This window comes from Anabrus simplex, chromosome 4 (assembly GCF_040414725.1).
Source record: "Anabrus simplex isolate iqAnaSimp1 chromosome 4, ASM4041472v1, whole genome shotgun sequence".
Taxonomy (NCBI): Eukaryota; Metazoa; Arthropoda; class Insecta; order Orthoptera; family Tettigoniidae; genus Anabrus; species Anabrus simplex.
In genome coordinates, this window is record NC_090268.1 from 74155174 (window position 1) to 74177078 (window position 21905).

The 21905-nt window shown below is 40.2% G+C and overlaps 1 protein-coding gene across 1 annotated transcript in view; it reads right to left on the minus strand.

The window, feature by feature from the left end:
- Pal2 (Peptidyl-alpha-hydroxyglycine-alpha-amidating lyase 2) overlaps positions 1-21905 on the minus strand; it is a 138105-nt gene that overhangs the window by 32057 nt on the left and 84143 nt on the right. Inside the window, exons 5-6 of the mRNA XM_067146009.2 lie at positions 2280-2471; positions 406-515 (exon numbers count right to left, since the gene is read on the minus strand). Coding sequence (XP_067002110.2) covers positions 406-515; positions 2280-2471 — 302 coding nt within the window. The remainder of the gene's footprint in view (positions 1-405; positions 516-2279; positions 2472-21905) is intronic.

A 21905-nucleotide genomic window follows, 5' to 3' on the forward strand; every position in this document is an offset into this window, starting at 1 on the left:
ACGCCTACTCTACATGGAGGGATGTAATCACTATTGCGTGTTTCTGTGATGGTTGGTAGTGTAGTGTGTTGTCTGAATATGAAGAGGAAAGTGTTGGAACGAACACAAACACCCTGTCCCCGAGCCATAAGAATTAATCAAACACGATTAAAATCCCGACCGAACCCGGGGCCCTCTGAGCCGAAGGCTAGTACTCTGACCATTCAGCCAACTAGTCGGACAGCAGAAAAACGTAACTGTAAGTCAAAATCAAGAAATTATTTACAGATCAGTGAAAATGTACAAAGATCATTAACAGCATGCGTTAATAATCTAATTAAACCTCATACAGTGAATGTTTTAAAATATAATCGGAAACATTCGCTGCAGTATGGTTCCAGTACTCCGACCGTTATGTTTACTCACCATTGCGGGCTCCCAGTGGTCCACGATAGCCTCGGACTTGGGAAGGAGCGTAAAGCCCCTCACTGGTATCTGGGGAGATGTGGGGCCATTGACAGCGTACACGAAGCTTCCTGAAACAGAGAGGCCCTGTTAATGTACATTTAATTAGAATATTGAGTTAAATTCTCAGTAGGCTGAATCTACTGTAGTAGTTCAAGATTATTGTATACTCGGGAGAAGATAACTAAAGAAAAATATGGATAACAATGTAAATTTAACATTCAGAGTTGAACATTTTAGACCTACGCGGGACTCAAACCTTAGCCCCCGTAACAAAAAAGTGTTCAAATGGTCAACGATGGCCGTGCGTGCGGGTAATCAATGTGTGTCGGTAATACTGGTATAAATATACCTTGTGTTAGGCCAAAGTATTGTTAGTTCTCAACAGTTGCTCTAAAATGCTATTAGACAGCAAATTATATATGAACATGTGCGTCAGAGCAGCATATTTTAATATCTTACGTAGTCCGTCACTGCAGCGCCATTTTAAATATGTCGGCAGCTCTGAAGATGGTTTTCCGTGGTTTCTCATTTTCACACCAGGAAAATGTTGGGGCTGTACCTTAATTGAGGCCATGACCGCTTCTTTCCCACTCCTAGCCCTTTCATGTCCCATCGTCGCCATAAGATCTATCTGTGTCGGTGCGACGTAAAGCAATTTGTAAAAAAAAAACAACAACAAGAAAGCCAGTGATTGAGTGTGCTTGCGAATGGAGCGAGCCGACAACTTTCTTTGCTACTTGCATGTCATTGACGGTGAGCGTCCGGCTTCATAGCTGACTGGTCATTGTGGCCCCGGCTTCGATTCCTGGTCGGATAATGGACTCTTAATCTTTCATGGTTTCTTCCGTTGGCTCGGAGACTGGAATGTCGGTGCTGGATTGTTGGTGCTGTCCCCAACATTCCTACTAACTCGCATATCGCATACCACACTATTCTCCACCGCGATAACATACCCTTTCACAAACATGGTAGACGCTGCCTTGTAAGGGCTGCATCAGGCTAGTAATAGCCACATTAAATGAATTAAATTGACTGTGAGTGAAACAGTACCGTCTGTAAAGCCAAGAATAACGGCTGAGATGATTCTTTCAGCTGACCGCACGTCAGCACTTAATCTGAAGACTTACGGGCTGAGCAGCGGTCGCTTGGTAGCCCAAGGCCCGTCAAAGGTGTTAACACCATAGGGTGAACGAAACAGCTTCCTACTTGGAAACTACGGTAAGGAAGTTCTTACGCTAATGTAGAACGCCAGTCTATATACAGTATATAAAATACAGTGTTTTGTCTGTACATTGTTCGGAATGATATTTCTGCACCGGCCGTGTCCACAGTGACAAGGAAATGCACTTTATAATTTTCCGTCATTTCTTGTTTGTTGTTTCTTTAGGGGGCCGAAGACCTTAGATGTTAAGCATCATCATCATGTCTGTCTGTCTGTCTGTCTGTCTGTCTGTCTGTCTGTCTGTCTGTCTGTCTGTCTGTCTGTCTGTCTATCTTGAACCCATGACCTTTGGACCTCCAAGGGTTCAGTATGTATGTATGTACGCAAATCACGAAAAAAATGGCAGAAGAGGTTTTAATGAAAATCGGTATGTAAAGTCAGGGAATAAGGCCCTACGGTCTAGACTATAAATAATTTTATTCACGCAGAGTGAAATGGTATTTTTAGGGGAACGCGGTTAATCTTCAATTTTTAATACCTGTGTTATAAATGCAATTTAATAAAATCATATTCACGACGTGTACACGACTTCATCTAGAATTCTGTATACAATGTAGAATTCTGTAGCGAAGCACGGGTATGCCAGCTAGTAGATTATACTTCTACCTACCTCTCGCAGCCACCCCAAAAACTCGTCCTAGATCTGGTTCTTGGATGGTGAGTGCTGGTCCCTGTTCTCCTTGCTGGCCCCGAAGTCCTGCTCCAGGACATGTGACCCTCATATTTTCTCGGTCGGCTACACACAGCACATCCAGATGCTCGAGCAGAGCTAGGCCATGTGGCACTTGGAGCGATAGGAACTCTGAAAATAAGATTAAAACATCCTGATCAAACAAACAAGATACATTTTCAATTAGAGATATTATTGATTCATCTGAAAGATGCCCACTGTCTCTCTGTTCTGTCTCATGAACGAATAATGGACGCTGTACTGTCTCTACGGTTACGTGGAGTTTGAAGCACGTCACATTGCCCATTGAGTGGCCGATCAGACATTATATCCCGGCAGCAGGCAAGACTTTTTTGATGTTACTCCTGAAATACTCGTAGATGACTGCTTAAAGAATCAATAGTCAAATGCAAGGACTATTGGGCCATTGTCCGCCATGATCTGTTTTATGTTAATTAGGCCCTATGTTAAGAGAAATGCTCATTTCCAATTGTCATTGTCATACGCTAAGTAATAATAATAATAATAATAATAATAATAATAATAATAATAATAATAATAATAATAATAATAATAATAATAATAATAATAATAATAATAATAATAATAATAATAATAATGGCGTGTGTCCTCCGGAGAGGCCTAGTGCTGGTTTCCCGATTTGACGCCGTATAGGCAACCTTCACGTATTTGAGATTTGGACCCTATCTAAGTGAAATCTAATGCTGGAAACGTCACACACACCCAGTCCTCCAGCCATTAAAAAAACTAACGAAAGTTAAAATCGCCGACCCGACCTGGAATCGACCCCGTGACCCCTTGAACGGAAGGCCAGCATGCTAACCATTCAGCGATGTTGCTGGAAATAATAATAATAATAATAATAATAATAATAATAATAATAATAAAGTAAATGCATGTCCTCGATCCTAGATGGTACTGCTCATTTAAGGCACACCCCCAATGTAGGTGAACTGCATGTGCCATTCCAACCACATACCAGCCCTCCTGCCATTCTTAAATTTCTGGCAGTACCGGGAATCGAACCCAGGCCCCCTAGGACAGCAGCTAATAACCCTAACCGTTGCGCTACGGAGGCGGAAATAATAATAATAATAATAATAATAATAATAATAATAATAATAATAATAATAATAATAATAATTATAATAATAATAATAATGAAATGAAATGTCGTATGGCTTTTAGTGCCGGGATATCCCAGGATGGGTTCGGCTCGCCAGGTGGAGGTCTTTCTATTTGACGCCGGTAGGCGACCTGCGCGTCGTGATGAGGATAAAGTTATGATGAAGACAATACATACACCCAGCCCCCGTGCCGTCGGAATTAACCAATTAAGGTTAAAATCCCCGACCCGGCCGGGAATCGAACCCGGGACCCTTTGAACCGAAGACCAGTACGCTGACCGTTCAGCCAACGAGTCGGACATCATAATAATAATAATAATTGTTACGGAGATCTCCGTGGTAGTTAGAGGTGAAAGAAGGTGCGGGCTGGAATAGGTCTCAAACTACAAAATTAAAGTTAATTTAAAACTTTAACAAAGGTTATATTTTCTTTTCAAAATCAATCAATAACAAAGTATAACAGGTACCAAGTAGCAGATCAATAAATTAACAATTTACAGTTCGTTACAAGATTCGGGCTTCGAGCCCCAAGTTTAATTTCTGAGCTCTCTGCTCACAACCACAATTGCTAAAGGGCAGAAAACCCCTAAATACAAGGAGCACTTGCTCCCAGCTATTAACCTCAAGCCTCTCTAAGGCACCTTTACCACAACACCATAAAGAGCTGACCCGCTCTCGATCTTTCAAGCCTATCAAGGCAATAACAGACTCTTATCCAAAACTGCTATCAAGGCATACAAAGAAACAGGGGTATTTAATACCCAACCTACAGGGCCTTCGCATGAAGAAAACTAAACATCAGGTTAAGTTACTGGCTCAAAGTACAGAAGGGATTGGAGGCGTGAACTTGCACTCCTAAATACACTTTTAAAACCTAAGTGGCTCTAGGCCGAAACACAGGGGCTAATCCCAAGCTAAGGAGGTGACCCGTATGAGAAAACTTTAATATTTTAAGGCAGAGAAGAAACGGTTATGAAAACGTAGTCACCTCAATTTCCAAATGAAGGGGAGTTTGAGAGGGTAAAGCACTCTCTATCTCCGCTTTACAGTAAAAGAAATTTATAGATTTGACATAGACAGAAAAGAATTTACATTTAAAAAAAGGTAGGTTACATACTAAAGGTTTCGAACCCTCCCCGAGAGTTAAACTGCTGAGCTAGCAAGAAATGAAGATGTTAACAGGCCATTACCTTGTAGAAGAACTGCTGCTTGAAGAAAGAGGCGCTTCCCACCCCCTGCTACATTTCCACACACACTAAGTTAGATGTTACTGAAGTGGCACCGAGACAAGAAAATCAGCAGTTTATATACCCTCGTGGAACATTCGAGACCTTTCAGGAATGAGTAGACACACCCTTTCGCTTTTATTGGATAGCTTAGAGCAACATATCTATGTCCAAGAAGACGTACATGATTGGTTGGACATAAATTACAGGAATTTGGGATTGAATAATTTCAAAACAGGCGGATAGAAAGGATTAATGTTGCCAACCCAAAGATAACAGAACAAAATATAGTAAAAACAAAACTTATGAATACTAAATTTCTTCCAGAAGGTTCATTCCTCCGCACCAGAGTACGTAATCATAGTTTTTAGTAGAGACATCTGGTAGAGAACGTCCACACTTCTTGATCAAATACAAACAAAAACACATCAAACTTCACACAGAGCTATCTTCGGAGAAACTGTTGAGTTAATACAGTTTGTTAAAGTTCAGGCTTTCTCCTGTAGAGGAGTTTCAACGGGCGCAATATTTGAACTAGCGGCGCGGAGGTGTACCGGCCGGTACAATAATAATAATCATAATAATAATAATAATAATAATAATAATAATAATAATAATAATAATAATAATAATAGAGATACTGAGACCAGTCAAAAATGAGGGCACATTTAGATTGTCATCCAACTCAGGAGCTCTACAGTTGCACAAAAAATCACAGACTCTGCCAGGAAGAGATGTTTAAACATTTTCTCAAGAATGGATCGGGCCAGACTATCATACAGAGTACCGAATTTTGATCTTTCCAGTTGGAAAGCTAACACCATACTTATTAAGCCACTGCGGCCAATTTGTACCAAAAAATGTTTTACCGAAGACACTTCATCGACTGGACAGAGACAACAGCTTCATCCTCCCTTCTTATCAGTAAGGGCAGTTTTCTCTTAATTTAATATGGAAATTAAAATATTTACATTGATAAGCATCACCCAGCAGCCTTGTTTAAATCCTCAATACCGGTTTCAAACCTGTTAAGCATACAACATGCTCGCAATTAGACTGATGTTCAATCGTGCTTGCTTTTCTCCTTAGAACTATGCAAATATTGCACCAAGACTGCAGATTTGAAGAGAAGAAAACAGAACGGCATACTGAATGTTATTCTTGTGAATGAAAATAAGAGCTGAATTACCTCACTTTTGATTGATTGTCCAAGCGGGCAGGAGATCCAGGTCCGACCCACAGTGGCGATCACATTATCAACTCTTTTGTCGTACAAAGAAAAAGCTCATCGTGGACCTTTGGCTTTTGTATTTCATACAGTATAGTGTTGCGTTTCGTAGTGTTTAGGGTCAGAGGGTACAGTGTTTCAAAACTTGTGAAATTATCTGCGGTATGAATGAGAAATGTATATGTGTACTATGTAATCAGAGGAGTAACAAGTAGCAGTCTGCCTTTGTGGTGTAGTGGTTGTGTGACTAGCTGCCACCCCCGCAGGCCCGGGTTCGATTCCCTGTTCTGCCACGAAATTTGAGAAGTGCTACGAGGGCTTGAACGGGATCTACTCAGCCTCGGGAGGTCAACTGAATAGAGGTGGGTTCGAATCCCACCTGAGCCATCCTGGAAGTGGTTTTCCGTGGTTTCCCAGTTCTCCTCCAGGCAAATGCCGGGATGGTACCTAACTTAAGACCACGGCCGCTTCCGTCCCTCTTCCTTGTCTATCCCTTCCAATTTTCCCCACATCCATCCCCCCACAAGGCCCATGTTCAGACCGCCTGGGCGAGGTACTCGTCATCCTCCTCAGTTGTATCCCCGACCCAGAGTCTGAAGCTCCAGGACACTGCCCTGAGGCGGTAGAGATGGGATCCCTTGCTGAGTCCGAGGGAAAAAGCGACCCTGGAGGGTAAACAGATAAAGAAGAAGCATCTAACCACGTCCCACAAAAGAACAAAATCTTTTAGTGAATACAGTAATAATTAATGCCTATTCGGGCGATCATTTTTCATTTGTATTTCAGTGAAGGATGTATATTTTTTCGGTTTGGTTTGGCCTACTAGGGACCACGGGCCTTGCCTTAATTCTCAGGTATGTTGTTCTGCGTTTTCTTCGACCGGTATGCTTCCATTTTCTGGCTGTACGGCTGCTTCCTTCCATCCGGCCACTTAGGTCTATTTGTCCCTGTACTCTTTTTGCCTGTAAGGGACAGTGGGAAGACTCCCTGTAGGATGGCCTGTCGGTACTGAGATCGGTTTTCTGTGGTCTCTGATGGGATGTTCAGTTCCTCTAGGTCTGATTTTACTGAAGCGATCCACTTGGTCTTGGAAGCCTTTTCTCCTCTTGTCGCTGTGAGGATCCTATTATTACTACTTCTAGAGCGGAATCTTATGGATATCTGACTGTATAGCTGAGTGGTCAGAGCCCCGCGCTCGTTTCCTGGTCGCTTCAAGTTATTTTAATGTTAAATGGTTAATTCTCTTGGCTTGGGGAATGGATTTGCGCTGTTTCTGACATTCTTGCAACTCGCACACTGTACAGAACAACATCGTTCAGCACACTAATACGCAGTTTCCCATACAAGGCAGACGGCACGGCACACACACTAGTCGGAGAGTATGCCTGATAAGGACCACACACGGCTACCAATAGCCACAGGCAATATAATAATAATAATAATAATAATAATAATAATAATAATAATAATAATAATAATAATATAGTAATTTAGGGATATCTCGACACGCTAAGCAAAAACGTGTAATTTTGATAATGCTTTATTTGCAAAATAGTTCAATTTTTACCTGGTGAATTTGCAGACAGTTAGTGTATGTTTTCTATTATTTATGGCCAAAAATAAAACTTCATATCATTGTAAATTAGAAAATAAATAAACGATGCAAAAATGTCCACTTCTCCCGCACTTAGGGAGAACCTGACACTAGGTAGGACCTCGGAAGAGTTACACAGCTATTGTACACAGTGGGCACATATAAACTGTTCGTCGTTTCCATTTTCTACACACATCTCGTGGAACCATTTCCTGCATTCCCCACTACACTGGACCCATGCCTCATTTCGGTTGTCGTCATAGAAATAGCCATCACATACTGCGCAGTAATTCTCAGAGCAATTAAGACTGCTTGAGGAACAAGCTTCCCCACTACCAACACGCCGAGTTCTCGTTGTTTTGTTTAGATTTGAGGGATTCTGTTCATTTACGCGTTTCCTCTTCCTTAACTTTTGTCGGTAATCCTGAGAAGTCACCATGGCGGATTCTTGCACTCTTCTCTCTCTTCCTTTTCCAGATAGGAGTCTTAATATCGGAACAGGAGATAACTCCTGGACTGGGCAACTCGGAGGTGTAAATGCAGGTGAGGCTTCATGTTCCTGTGATAATGTAGGACTACTGGCCTTAGTTTCGACAGCAATATCTTCTCCAACATGTACGTGATTTGAACCATTTTCGTCTTGCACAAGGTCGTATTCAAAAATGTCTTCTTGGAGGATATCGGGATTGTACGGATAAATGACAGTGTCGAGATCTCCCACGCTTGTCATGTCGACATCTCCCCGAGTTACATTGGCAGGCAAGAGGTGGCAGCACTTACCACGCTGAATGATTGGCGATTTGGAAATGACATGGCCGCTTCTCCAAAACGTGCTTTGTGCGCCTAACCTCAAACATTGCCTTAAAAATATCGCATGTCTACGTATTTCGTTCTACAACCTACTCATTATCTTATAGTACGTTACATTTACATCATATATCCCTTACATACTCACCTTCAACTATTCAGATGTCTTGTATTTATAGTGATAATCGTCTGTTACTGGGATCACCATGAGCACAACACCCTACGGCTGCAATACATGTAGTTACTAGTTCGACCTGTAGAGTACTGTGGTTACCAGGGGCGCTAAGCTTAAAAGTGTCGAGTTCTCCCTCATGTCGGAATCTCCCTAAGTTACCTTAATAATAATAATAATGTCGTGAAAGAACAGCATGGGAAAAACAGAGATAATATTGACATCAGCAGCACCTTTAGAAGGAATCTTCTCCACGTCGTAACATGCCCATTTCATACTTAAACATACCGTGGATGAATTCATTAAAGTAATACGCAAATTTTGAAGCCTCACAATTCGTGTCCCAGAATACTTCAAAGTACTACACGGATGTTCGTTTCAAACCACAAACAGCGCGCAGCTTAAGTTTCACGATAATCTCACTTCCCATGGCATACTGTTCCCTTGTTAGATCAAAATTAAAATTATTTGAAAACGATGTCTCAAAACTGCTAGATGTAATTCTGATACTATAGCTTTCTGGACGGTTAATTCTGTTTAGAAGGACTGAATCTCAACCTCAGCTGGAAATATAAATATTTGTGCAAATCCGACTCCCAGACATTTGTGTGTGTGTGTGTGTGTGTGTGTTTCGACTTAATTTTCATGATTTCTAGAATTGGATTAATTAGCGCACGAAGTTAGGACCACGTCATTCGTGATACGTAAACAGACGCATTGCATCAAGTAAAGCTGAGCATAATAACATGAAGATCGTCTTTTGTCAGACGAGCGTGTGAAATATATTCCTTATCAACATGCGGGCCGATGTTAGTGGCAGGATGTACTAGGCTTGAACTGCTACTTCCGGCAGTAAGTGGCTCTTGGAGATCAGGGTGGGCACTTTGCACACGTTGAAGACAGCCGTGGCTTTCCTCTTGGTCAGCTGATTTACTGATAAAGCTCAGGAACTGCAGGGTGTAATTTATCCAATGAAGGAAAATAAAGCTGGCTATGGATGGCGCGGTTAGTCACATACGTTGTGTTATTTTAAAAGCTTCAAACTGGATTTTAGAATCATGATTATCCGGTTTAAAGAACCAGTCCATTTTATATCGACAATATATTTTGTACTGGGCGCACAGTGTAGTGTATTAACCCTGGCACATGTAGGTGTGCGTCGTTTCATGTTGGACCAAGCGTGGCACATTTTGTCCATATGTTTTTTTCACTTGAGCTTATTTTTGGACTGGCAGTGTTTAAATGATTTTAGACGGCAAATTTTAATATTTTAATTAACTTACATTTAAAGTCCGATTTACACAAATAGCAAGTAATAATAATACTAATTTCGTGTGGCTGTTTCTAACCGGGTGCAGCCCTTGTGAGGCAGACCCTCCGATGAGGGTGGGCGGCGTCTGCTATGTGTAGGTAACTGCGTGTTATTGTGGTGGAGGGTAGTGTTATGTTTGGTGTGCGAGTTGCAGGGATGTTGGGGACAGCACAAATACACAGTCCCCGAGACACTGGAATTAACCAATGAAGGTTAAAATCCCCGACCCGGCCGGGAATCGAACCCGAGACCCTCTGAACCGAAGTCCAGTACCTTGACCATTCAGCCAACGAGTCGGACAATAGCAAATAAAATATTAAGATGTGCTGTACACTTATTACAGATATATTTAGAGCAAAAGGATTATTTTTAATAATGGAACATCATACATGACGTCAGGAAAGATAGACAATGAGAATACAGTCGAGGATTCCTAAGGTATTTATTATCGCATAGCAGTGTTGCCAGGTCTCCGGAAATTTCAGGAGATCTCCCAATTTTTGTTTGCAACACACCAGGAAACTCGAAAAAAAATATCTCCCGAAATTTCTTCTAATCCAAAGTTAAGTCAAATGAATAATAATAGTATATAATATATTTGTGACGAAAAACTCTTTCTTCGTCTCACTGCCTCACGTTTTATCGATAACATCACTCGTCAGGGTTTTCCCCGCATTAATTTTAGGCTCGAATTTCGTAATCTCGCTCCTCGTATTGAACTCAAAACTCGCGCTTGACTGCATCACTCGAAGGGAAATCCCCGATCTGAAAATAGAATATAAAATCTGCTTCCTGCTTCAACTTCAAAACTGGTACACAATTTCTACACCTGATGAATAACTACGTCTACAGAAAAAGTGGCGAGAAAGAGAAGAAAAAGCACAGAATGGCTGGAGAGTATCAGTGAGTGTATATTTTTCTCATAATAACTTCACATGACTATTGCATTCTATATTTTGTTATAACTAGGGCTCGGATGTTTAAGACCTAAAAATAGCCCAAATAAGCAAGCAAATATGACCTCGGGGAGAAATAAGACTTAAAAAGTGACGAAATATGACGTAAAATTGACAAAATATGACCCGAAAATGGTTAATCTAAATATGGCCATTTTAAAATAACTTATAAATCGAAACGGAAATTCCTTATATGCATATTTGTTAAGTAAATTCTTTATTCTTACCTTATATTAATTGTCTGAATATAGGGCCTACATGTTTATTCATAGTCTTGTCCTCGATTCACTCATCAAATATTTGTGAATACATCTGAAAAGTCAAAACATGTTGGTTTGAAACACGAAAAAACTAGAAATCAATATATTTTTTAAATTTTTTTTGGAACGTTTAAATCCAGATTGCATTAACATTACTCAAATGCGTTGAAGTTTAAACTGAGCACCACGAAACGAATTAAGTGGATGTCTTTCGATACATTATGGTAGGGCGGCAGGGCAAATAGTGCAAACTCACATAACTTTTTCATTATTCTCCGCGGGCGGTAATGAAGTGTATGACAAGATTCATCTTCAAAGCATCAGGCGCGAAAGACCTCCGATTATCACTTAACACATTCTTATAAGAGAAGAAGCTCCTTTCTACGTCACAGGACGTTATTGGTGTGTATTTAAATAATATTAAATCACTGCTGTCGAGTATGCACTCATCTTGAAATGTACTGGTACCTTCTTCTGTAAGAACATCATTTATCTTGCTACACACAGCGAAGACCGTCACTTCGATTAAGCACGTTTTGAAGTTTCCGTTTTACACTGACGCCAACTATTCCATGTGATTGTTGTGCTGAAAGTTCAACATTTCTCACAATGTCAATACTTGCATGAATTTCTAAGCTAGCAGCTTCTGAACGAGTAAACGCACTCGATATAATTCCAAAGTTCAACGTAATATATGCCAGACTTTCTGACAAACTGTTGGAAAACAATTCCTGCGGAATCTTGATAGAAGATGGAGAGCATTCCATTTGCATTAACTACAGATGTGATGCGGAAAATCCGTTTCGAGAATACTAGTTCTCATTGGGAAAGTTGACGATGACTTTTCACAGGCATCTGTCGCCAAACCGCCGAGATATTTTCTGCGAAAATAGCTCAATATATGACTTTATGCCAAAAAATAGCCAAAATATGCATTTTTTTCCTATTGGCTTTACGTCGCACCGACACAGATAGGTCTTATGGCGACGATGGGACAGGAAAGGGCTAGGACTGGAAAGGAAGCGGCCGTGGCCTTAATTAAGGTACAGCCCCAGCATTTGCCTGGTGTGAAAATGGGAAACCACGGAAAACCATTTATATGACAAATAAAAATCACTTAATTGTGACGATAATAACCTAATTTGCACCAAAATCCACTCGGGCAGGAAAATTGAGTCAAAGAAAAAATATGATTTTTCCTAAACATCCGAGAAACTACTGAAACTACTGCTCGAGAAACTACCGAAATTTTCATTAAAATTCCGGAACTTTTTACGTACAATCTACTAATATTTTATTTGTAGACCTGGCAAAACTGCGCATAGTTAAATGTGCTAAAACTACTCTTTAGCTGAAGATCTAATTTCTCCTTGTATTAACCACAGCACATGTCGGTATGCGTCGTTTCAAAATGGACTTATCGTGGTACATTTTACCCATATATTTTTTCACATAGGCTTATTTTTGGACTGGCAGTGTTTAAATAGCTAATTTAAATATTTGATATTTAAAGCCCGATTTACACAAACAGCAAATAAAATAAGAATATAAAGAATAAGATTTGTTGTACGCTTATTACAGATATATTTAGAGGAATGGCCTTCGTAATTTACTCAGTTTTAAAGATCTCCTAAAAATACATGGGCGCAAACCACCACCCTCGGTCCAAAGTGTCCTTTTCTAATCTCAGGCCTGTCAGCGTTGTACATTATGTTCTTTTGGTCGGTAGTGCCTCCCAGTTGCGGAACAAAGACAAATATTTGCGGAGTGGTCATAGTACGTACTACGAGTACAATGACAGCAAACCATACTTTCAGAAATCAATGATGTTATATTTCATGTTATCAGGCTAGGACAGTGGTCCCCAGCCTGGGTGTGATCGCCCCCGGGTGGGAGATTTGGGTTATCAGGGGGGCGGCAATAAATAAGCAGGGGGCGATCTGGGGGCGACGAGTATTCAAAGGGGGAAGTTTAAAATAGTACTGTATAATAGAAGATGTCGGGAATAAATGCATTTATTATAGTACGCCTCTGTGGTGAGTGGTTAGTGTGATTAGCTGACACCCCCGGAGGGTCGGGTTCAATTCCCGGCTCCACCACGAAATTTGAAAAGTGGTGCGAGGACTGGAACGGGATCCTCTCAGCCTCGGGAGGTCAAGTAAGGGGAGTTCGATTCCCAACTCAACCATCCCCGAAGTGGTTTTCCGTGGTTCCCACTTCTCCTCCAGACAAATGCCGGGATGGTACCTGACTTAGGGCCGTGGCCGATTCCTGCCCTCTTCCTTACCTATCCCTTCCAACACCCCTCCCCCCTCCACAAGTCATCTATTAAGCATAGCAGGTGAAGTCGCCTGGGCGAGATACTGACCATCCTGCCCAGTTGTATACGCCAGACCCAGTCTCACGCTCCAGGACAATGCCCCTGGGGCGGTAGAGGTGGGATCCCTCGTTGAGACCGAGGGAAAAACCAACCCTGGAGGTTAAACGGATTAAGAAAGAAAAAAGAAAGGAAGGAAAGAAGGAAGGAAGGAAGGAAGGAAGGAAGGAAGGAAGGAAGGAAGGAAGGAAGGAAGGAAGAATATATTTATTATCAGAGTTTTTCCGTAATCCTATTGTGTAAAATCTATTTCGGGCCTATATGTGAAGGAACATATTGTTTTTAAATGTACGTAAAATACGAATTGGACTAAGAACTTTCATTTATAGGTAATCCTAGGTTGTATTGTTCTGCTTGTAGTGTAGAAACTTTGTGTTCAGCACCCTGGCCCAGTGTAAAGTTTACCTTGACTGCCAATGCTTGCCTCAAGCCTCCAGTAGTGTCCAGCGTCCTTGGCAGGCCTGTCGTCAACTATCAGCATTCGTACAAAGTTTTGTTATGTCAAACTGATGTAGATTTCAAAAAGGAAAGACCTATAGTAGTGCAGCATCATCGCCTAGAATTGCTCTCTAATCCTCGCACACGTCATAAAGCTTTCTCGTCGCCCTCAGGACTCTGCAGTGTCATCCTGATGGCGCTACTGCATCATCTAATTGGGAATAAATGTCAAACTAAAATATTAAACCTCGAATGGAAATATCTTTCACTCATGCCCTTTCGAAATCAGTCACTTCAGAAGGTGAAGCTGGTTTTTTAAACTACTTGAAGTCGACTCTTTATTCGGTAGAAAACGGAAATGAAAATGGTACTAACATCATCTTGCTGTTATGATTGTTTTATCTGTACCTTTAGATGAGAGACTTGGATTGTTTGTAATACATACGCCTCACATATTTACCCGAGTGGAGCGAACCCCCTGACGAAGAATCGCTCTGAAATGCAAACGTTATAACAGCTGAGAGTCCAAAGAAGGAATGTTCAATAGTCACTTATTAGATCGTTATTATCTTCAGAATCAGTTTGCAGGATGTATCCTAAGGAAGACGAAGTTTCAAGCGATCCTAGGTGTCGATTTTATGCCAAAATATACGAAGCACCAGGAATATTTACCTACGTAAAGACTTTTTTGAGACAGTTTACCAATATATTGAACGTAATTCAGGGTTAAAATGACCATTTCGCAATATACCATACAGTTTTCACAGAAATAGAGTACAGTTTTCGCTTCTTACTAGGCTATCTAAAATTACTTTAGAACAACTTCTTCTTTTTACTTAAGTAAATCAATTTAGATAAAATTTTAAGTGTGGTGGTGAGGAACTGCAACTAGGCAACCATCCTCTATATAACACTTATCAGAGAGAAAAACGGGAGGGATCCGGCACTTCGGAAAATGAAGTAATCAGCCGAAGAAAGACAAGGGCCACGAAGGGCGTGAAAACGGAAGACTCCCTATGCCTCGAATGCTGTAATACACCCGGGGTCGGAAAAGAACAAGAGTTAACCAAAGGAAGTCGGATAGGATAGATGAAAGTGAGGAGCCAGTCACAAGTAAGTGAAAGCGATGCCAGGACTCAGCTAAGGGCCCCTTGGTCACTAATCCACGCTCCCAAGTGCAGAGACTTTAATCGTCTCTTACGACAGGCAGGGGATACCATGGGTGTTATTCTACCACCCCCACTCATAGGGGGAATAAAAGTTTAAGATATTTGGTATTTTTCCCTATCCTCTTCTATTATTTCAAAAGAAGTAGCTTTAGTGATCAGTGTAGTGATACGTTTTTCATTCGCTGCTCACAATACAGGGTGTTTCCATGATCCTGATTCAGGTTTTCAGGACTGCTGGAGAAGGACACGTGTATCAATCTGAGACAGGGAACACCCCATCCGTAAACGCCTCAGTCGCATGTTATATGCCAACGCCGTTTTTGGTATGTTGAAAGTTTTTCCACGAATGTGGGTTCAACATGATGCAACCCCAGCCACTTTTCACTTGATTTTCGAGAACACTTTAATCAGACGTTCCCGAAAAAGTGGATAGAAAGATGAGACCCTGCTGCGTGCTACCCCGTCCGCCTGATGTGATCCCACTTGATATCTTCTTGTGGAGTTATGAGAAGAATCTTGTCTGCGAGATACTTGTGAGGACTGCAAATGACATTGCTAAACCGACGCCAGAGTTGTTTGACCGGATACGCTAGAACTTACTGCGATGTTGTCGAAGCTGGGAAACACTATTTTGAACAGCGGTTGTACATGTCTTCGTGGCATGTGCAGGTAAATAAAGGTATTACATCTCCATACAAAGATTATTTAGTTTTTCTTTTAATCCCTCGTGCATAAGTATCCCACATCAAATTTGGTTTATCCCCAGCGACTGAGACATTTCCGGTACGGGGTTCCTTATCTCAAAAAGATATATGTGCCCTTCTTCAGCGTCCTCGGAAACGCCCGTTAGAAGTGAAGTCTACTCTAATCATTTTATGCGTTCTGACGATGACATTTTCTTTTTGTGAAATGTAACTCCTATCTTGTATAAAACATCTTCCTATTCAGAAACAAATGCTCTTTATACCACCCACAGTTAAATTTCCCATCGTTTTCCCTCGGAAATGTTGTCCACAAACAGCGCATGCAAACTAAACGTTGTGCGGGGCTTTCACCTGTATCAGAAACATTGTGTTTTCCCGATCTCGAAGAAGGATGTGTACCTAGGAGGCACTGAAATGGAAGATTTGACAGATTTGTAAACAACTGGCAATTTAATATATATAAATGGCGTATGACTTTTAGTGCCGGGAGTGTCCGAGGACATGTTCGGCTCGCCAGGGGCAGGTCTTTCGATATGATGCCCATAGAAGACCTGCGCGTCATGATGAGGATGAAATGATGATGACGACGACACATACACCCCGCCCGCGTGCCAAAGAAATGAACCAGTGATGGTTAAAATTCCAAACCCTGCCTGGAATCGAACCCGGGATCCCTGTGACCAAAGGCCAGCACGCTAACCCTTTAGCCACGTAGCCGGACAATTTAATATAAATTACTTTTTATGACGAGGTTCTGGACCATATCAAAAAATCAAATGTCGTATGGCTTTCAGTGCCGGGATATCCTAGGACGGGTTCGGCTCGCCAGGTGCAGGTCTTTCTATTTGACGCCTGTAGGCGACCTGCTCTTCGTGATGAGGATGAAATGATGATGAAGACGACGCATACACCCAGCCCCCGTGTCATTGAAATTAACCAATTAAGGTTAAAATCCCCGACCCGGCCGGGAATCGAACCTGGGACCCTCTGAACCGAAAGCCAGTACGCTGACCGTTCAGCCAGCGAGTCGGACTCTGGACCTTATAAACAGGTTAAATAACATGCTCGTACATTGATATCCGCCTTCCATTAACGTTTATTAAATATTGTGTACATTTTAAGCAATCTCGTGGTTTATTTCTCCTTCATGGTCTGTAGGTTCCCCTTTCCAGATTTCGTGAAAAAACATTTTCAGTGTTCAGTTGCTTGTCCAAAGAAATAAAACTGTGTATTTTTGGTGCATATTTGCATGTACATTTTGAAGCAATTTTGGTGCAGAAATAGTCAAGCCCGAATATAATAAACGTCCTGGGATATCCCGGCACTGAAAGCCATACGACATTTGATTTTTTGATATGGTCCAGAACCTCGTCATAGAAAGTCATTCTTTTCAAAGTCTTTCTTTTCAAACGATTTAGCTTGATTCTCGAACACCTCATCAATGATATCTATTAACGTCGATGGTTCACAATACTCTGGGATCATAACGTATTTTAAGTAGGTAATTCCAGTCGACACTATTAGACTTCACTTTTGGGAGTTGATTCGTCCACCATATACGTTCACACAAATGACAGAATTCATTGAGATTGGCCGAGAAGAAGTTGGTATCCATATACTGTTTACACGATGTAATTCTAGCTTTGAAATCCCGTCGTTTTAGTTATTCTTGTTGATGAGGTTTACGTTGATTCTGCACTTTGACATTGTTTGAAGGTCTATTATCTTTATCAATTTTCTTTGCTGATCGCTCTACTATCACGGCATCTTCATCCGAACTACCACTAGGTCCTGGTTCAGCACTATTTCACCACTTATAGTTTTTTCACTTTTCTAACCGTACATAAAATGTATATAGAAAAATATTTAATATTTATTTCCACCTATTCAATACAATACAAGATGTTGGCATTTAAGTTAAAACATTTTTTTAAATGTGAGACATGTTTCGCCTCTTACTGTGAGGCATCTTCAGTCACTATCAAAACCTTTTATTTTTGTCAGACAACAGGTTGAAATTATCTTAAAATGTGTTTGATAATGATTGTAGGTGAGATAACATTTTTTTACAGTTATTGTAAAAATGTTCATGAATAACTAAAAATCTAATATAATGATGAAATCATGTGTAATTCACTTGATGAATGGGACGTCATTTGATGGTACAGTAGCAAGAAAATGGCTTGAAGTCTTAGTCAATACCAGATATCCAAAACATAGTGGAAAGCGTATAAAAAGGACGTTTACGTGTTGGCGGCATAATGACGCTCGACACACTTAACCTCAAACTGGAAACTCATTGGTTGATTAACTCTACCATTAGTAACGCTGTTGTCACATCATACATGACACCCTTCAAGTCGAACTGGAGAACTTAGTTTTGCGAAATTTAAAAATCTGCCACGTACATTTTTTAACAAAGGATCAATCTATTTATTGAAATATTTAAAATGAACATCGAATAATGATTGTGGAACAAGTTCATTTTTAAACACTGCCCTCTTTGCGGGTTTTCCGTGAATAACATTTGGACCAGATAGGTTTTCCATATGTTCCCCAAAACACGCGTTTTGACACCTTAACCATTTCTCTGCCTTGAATGCTTTAGTCACAATTAAGTGAAGTAGCTTAACTTTACGTTTTTGCAATACTGTGAGATCTAAGAATCACTTTCAATGTTAAAATACGGAAATTATAAACACAAATTTATAGAAATATGCAATTAAAATCGTGTAATTTTATTCTAAGAATTGATTCGTCTGTGACTTTTTGATTTAAGCAACATTTTGCCCCAAATTATTGCAGAATAGGATAATTTTATTTATTTCATGGAATGTTGCGGTACACTAAAACGTGACAAAGGTCGCCTGAAAATGTAGGTTTGACCTGCGTAATAAATTATTGTTGTTTGTTGTTGTCCTTCTTCCCCTTCTTTTCAATAATATGTGCTGTCGTCCTTGAAAGTTGTATCAGCTGAAATTTCTTTTCACATTTGACTTCGTTTGAATAAACATTTACCGAGTGAGCTGGCCGTGCGGTTAAGGGGCGCAGCTATAAGCTATCAGCCTGCGTTCGGGAGAAAGTGGATTCGAAACCCACTGTCGGCAGTCTTGAAGATGCTTTTCCGTGGTTTCTCATTTTCATAGCAGGTAAATGCTGAGGCTGTACCTTAATTAAGGCTGCGGTCGTTTCCTTCCCACTCCTAGCCCTTTTCTCTCCCATCGTGGCCATAAGACCTACCTGTGTCGACGCGACTTAAAACTAACTGTAAAAAATATACTTGAGAGTACACAACATCATCTGAGAATAGTCACTATTACCCGACAACTCGTTCAATGAATATTTCCTGCTGCTGTTTTCTTTGGGTTTTCACAGAAAATGGACTCTTAATAGTGGGACGTAGAGCACTAAAGAAGAGAGTAACACATTCAGTGGTGCACATTCTGGCGTGCCGAAAGGAATGCAGGAAATTCCTACTCCCCTTCCTTTCTTCAAAGCTGTGTACTTGTATTACAAATGCAACTCGAGGTGAAAATAGGCTGGTTTTCTTGCTGTTGAAGGATGCCCAACATATAGGCAAAACCGACTTTACCGAGCTCGATAGCTGCAGACGCTTAAGTGCGGCCAGTATCCAGTAATCGGGGGATAGTGGGTTCGAACTCCACTGTCGGCAGCCCTGAAGATGGATTTCCGTGGTTTCCCATTTTCACACCAGGCAAATGCTGGGGCTGTACCTTAATTAAGTCCACGGAGTCCACGGCCACTTCCTTCCCATTCATATGCCTTTCCTACCCCATTGTCGCCATAAGACATATCTGTGTCGGTGCGACGTAAAGCCAATAGCAAGAAAAACCCGACTTTGTTGAAGATGATTGAAATTCTCCTTAATTTCAAACTACTTCTTCTTCTTCCACCGATTTCCCCACATCTATGGGCTCGCAGATTCGAACTGCACAGCAGATGTGGATTTGACTCTGTTTTACGGCCGGATGCCCTTCCTGACGCAACCCTGTATGGAGGGGTGTAATTACTATTGCGTGTTTCTGCGGCGGTTGGTAGTGTAGTGTGCTGTCTGAATATGGAGAGGAAAAAGGTGGGACTAACACCAACAACCAGTCCCCGGGACAGAAGAATGAATCAGACGCGATTAAAATCCCCGACCCAGCCGGGAATCGAAGACGGCCAGCACGCTAACCATTTATCCATGAAGCCAGACCCTCCATTAATTCAAACTATTATGCTGAAATATTCTGTTACGTTTAGAATACGCAATAACACGAAAACCTCCCGAAAAGTGCATTTACGTATGCGCATTTGCATTTTCAAAAAATCCAGGCCCAAAATTTTTATAGCATTTATTATTTTAAATTGTCGCATACACTGATATGCAATCATTTTGCTACAGAGAAACTGTTTATATTTTTCAGTTACAACTTATGGGTTTAGTTTCGTTTCATCACGTCCAATTGTTTAAAACAACCTTTTTTGAAATTCATGAACATGTCTAAATATCGAAATAAATAAATAAATAAATAAATAAATAAATAAATAAATAAATAAATAAATAAATAAATAAATAAATAAATAAATAAATAAATATATTTACATCAATTATACTATTATTATTGCGTTAAAGTTGGTAATTTAGACATAATGGAATCACTAGAATCTTATAAAACAACAGAGATTGAAAATTATGAACAAAGTATCCTATAATTATTATTTTTTCTTGCTTAATATTGCAAGAGCACTTGATAAAACTCAATTGATTCCTACATTTGTATGAACGCCATTCCTTGAAACTGGTAGGTATAAGTCTTAATTGTGTATTCATTTCGTGGGTCGTATACCGAACGCAGTAAACAGATAGTGTTCAGAAAATATGTTATTCTTTTGTTTCTTTAAAACTGAAATTTTCGAGAAAAAAGCGAAGCAACAATTAAAGCTGATGTGTTTGATGGAGAGATACGCGACCTAATGAGGGATGCAAAGTTTTAGTCATGAATGAATGAAACAGAAAAATCTGCGTGGCGTTCATTTAAAAGCGTGACAGAAATCGTCCCAGGTAACAGGAACTCTAAAAAAATTCACTAGGAAATTGCCGAGGAAATGTTAGTTAAACTTAAAATCTCTAAGTTGTAACATGAGTGTACAACTTCATTTTCGACACAGCCCCATATTGACTACTTCCCCCAAAATTCTTGGTGCAATGAATGAGAAGCAGAGTGAAAGACTTCACCAAGATATTAAAACGATGGAAATTAAGATTCTAAGGCAAGTGGAATGAAACTAAGTTAGCGAATTATTGCTGGTGCGTAACAAGGAGTACATCTCCAAGTCACAGCAGGGCAACAAAACGGTGCAACATTTCGACCGACAAATTGAACATCTGAATGGCTGTAAGTACTTTTTATTGACATAATTCAATGTTGTATAGTTAATATTATACACACGAAATTTATATTACGATGTTTAAATATGTTTCAAAAATAATATACCTAATTTGACGTTGTTGAAATTATTGTTCAAATTTTGAAGGTTTTCGTTCCTTTTTAAAAATTACATAAAACAGGACACGATAGACAAAATCTGAATACAGGCTTGGATTCTACATCGCTCAATACCAAATCAGTTATTTCAGGTATATTATTTTATTAAATTACAGGTATTTTTTTAAATGATGAAATTTCCCAATGTTGATGTTTATCGATATTCTTTTCAAAATAACAAAACACTGATGTGATACAAAAATTCTGAATACTGATATAGATTCTGGGCACTTTAGTTAAGAAGAATCAGTAATATTTTATGTTGTAGCAGAAAAGAAATTGAGATGCATATCAGTGTTATAGACCAATCTGCATACATTCGTGCCAGCGTTGCCAATTCACGGAAGAAAAAATATTGTCACTGCGCCTGCGCATACCGCCAAGTGATAATATAGTGGGAGAAATAGCGACCCGCAACACATGTATCATTAGAGCAAAAATTACTTCATATTACACAATATTGAACCGTAGATAACAGAACCTTACCGGACAAAGTTCTCTGAGAAATGTAAAGAATTTCACGTTGTTTCCTTTACACGGCAACAGCCTGAAAGTTTATCTTGTCTACAATTACGGACCGTGAAAGTAAGGACATTTTAATATTGCATTTTGCACGAAAACTACCT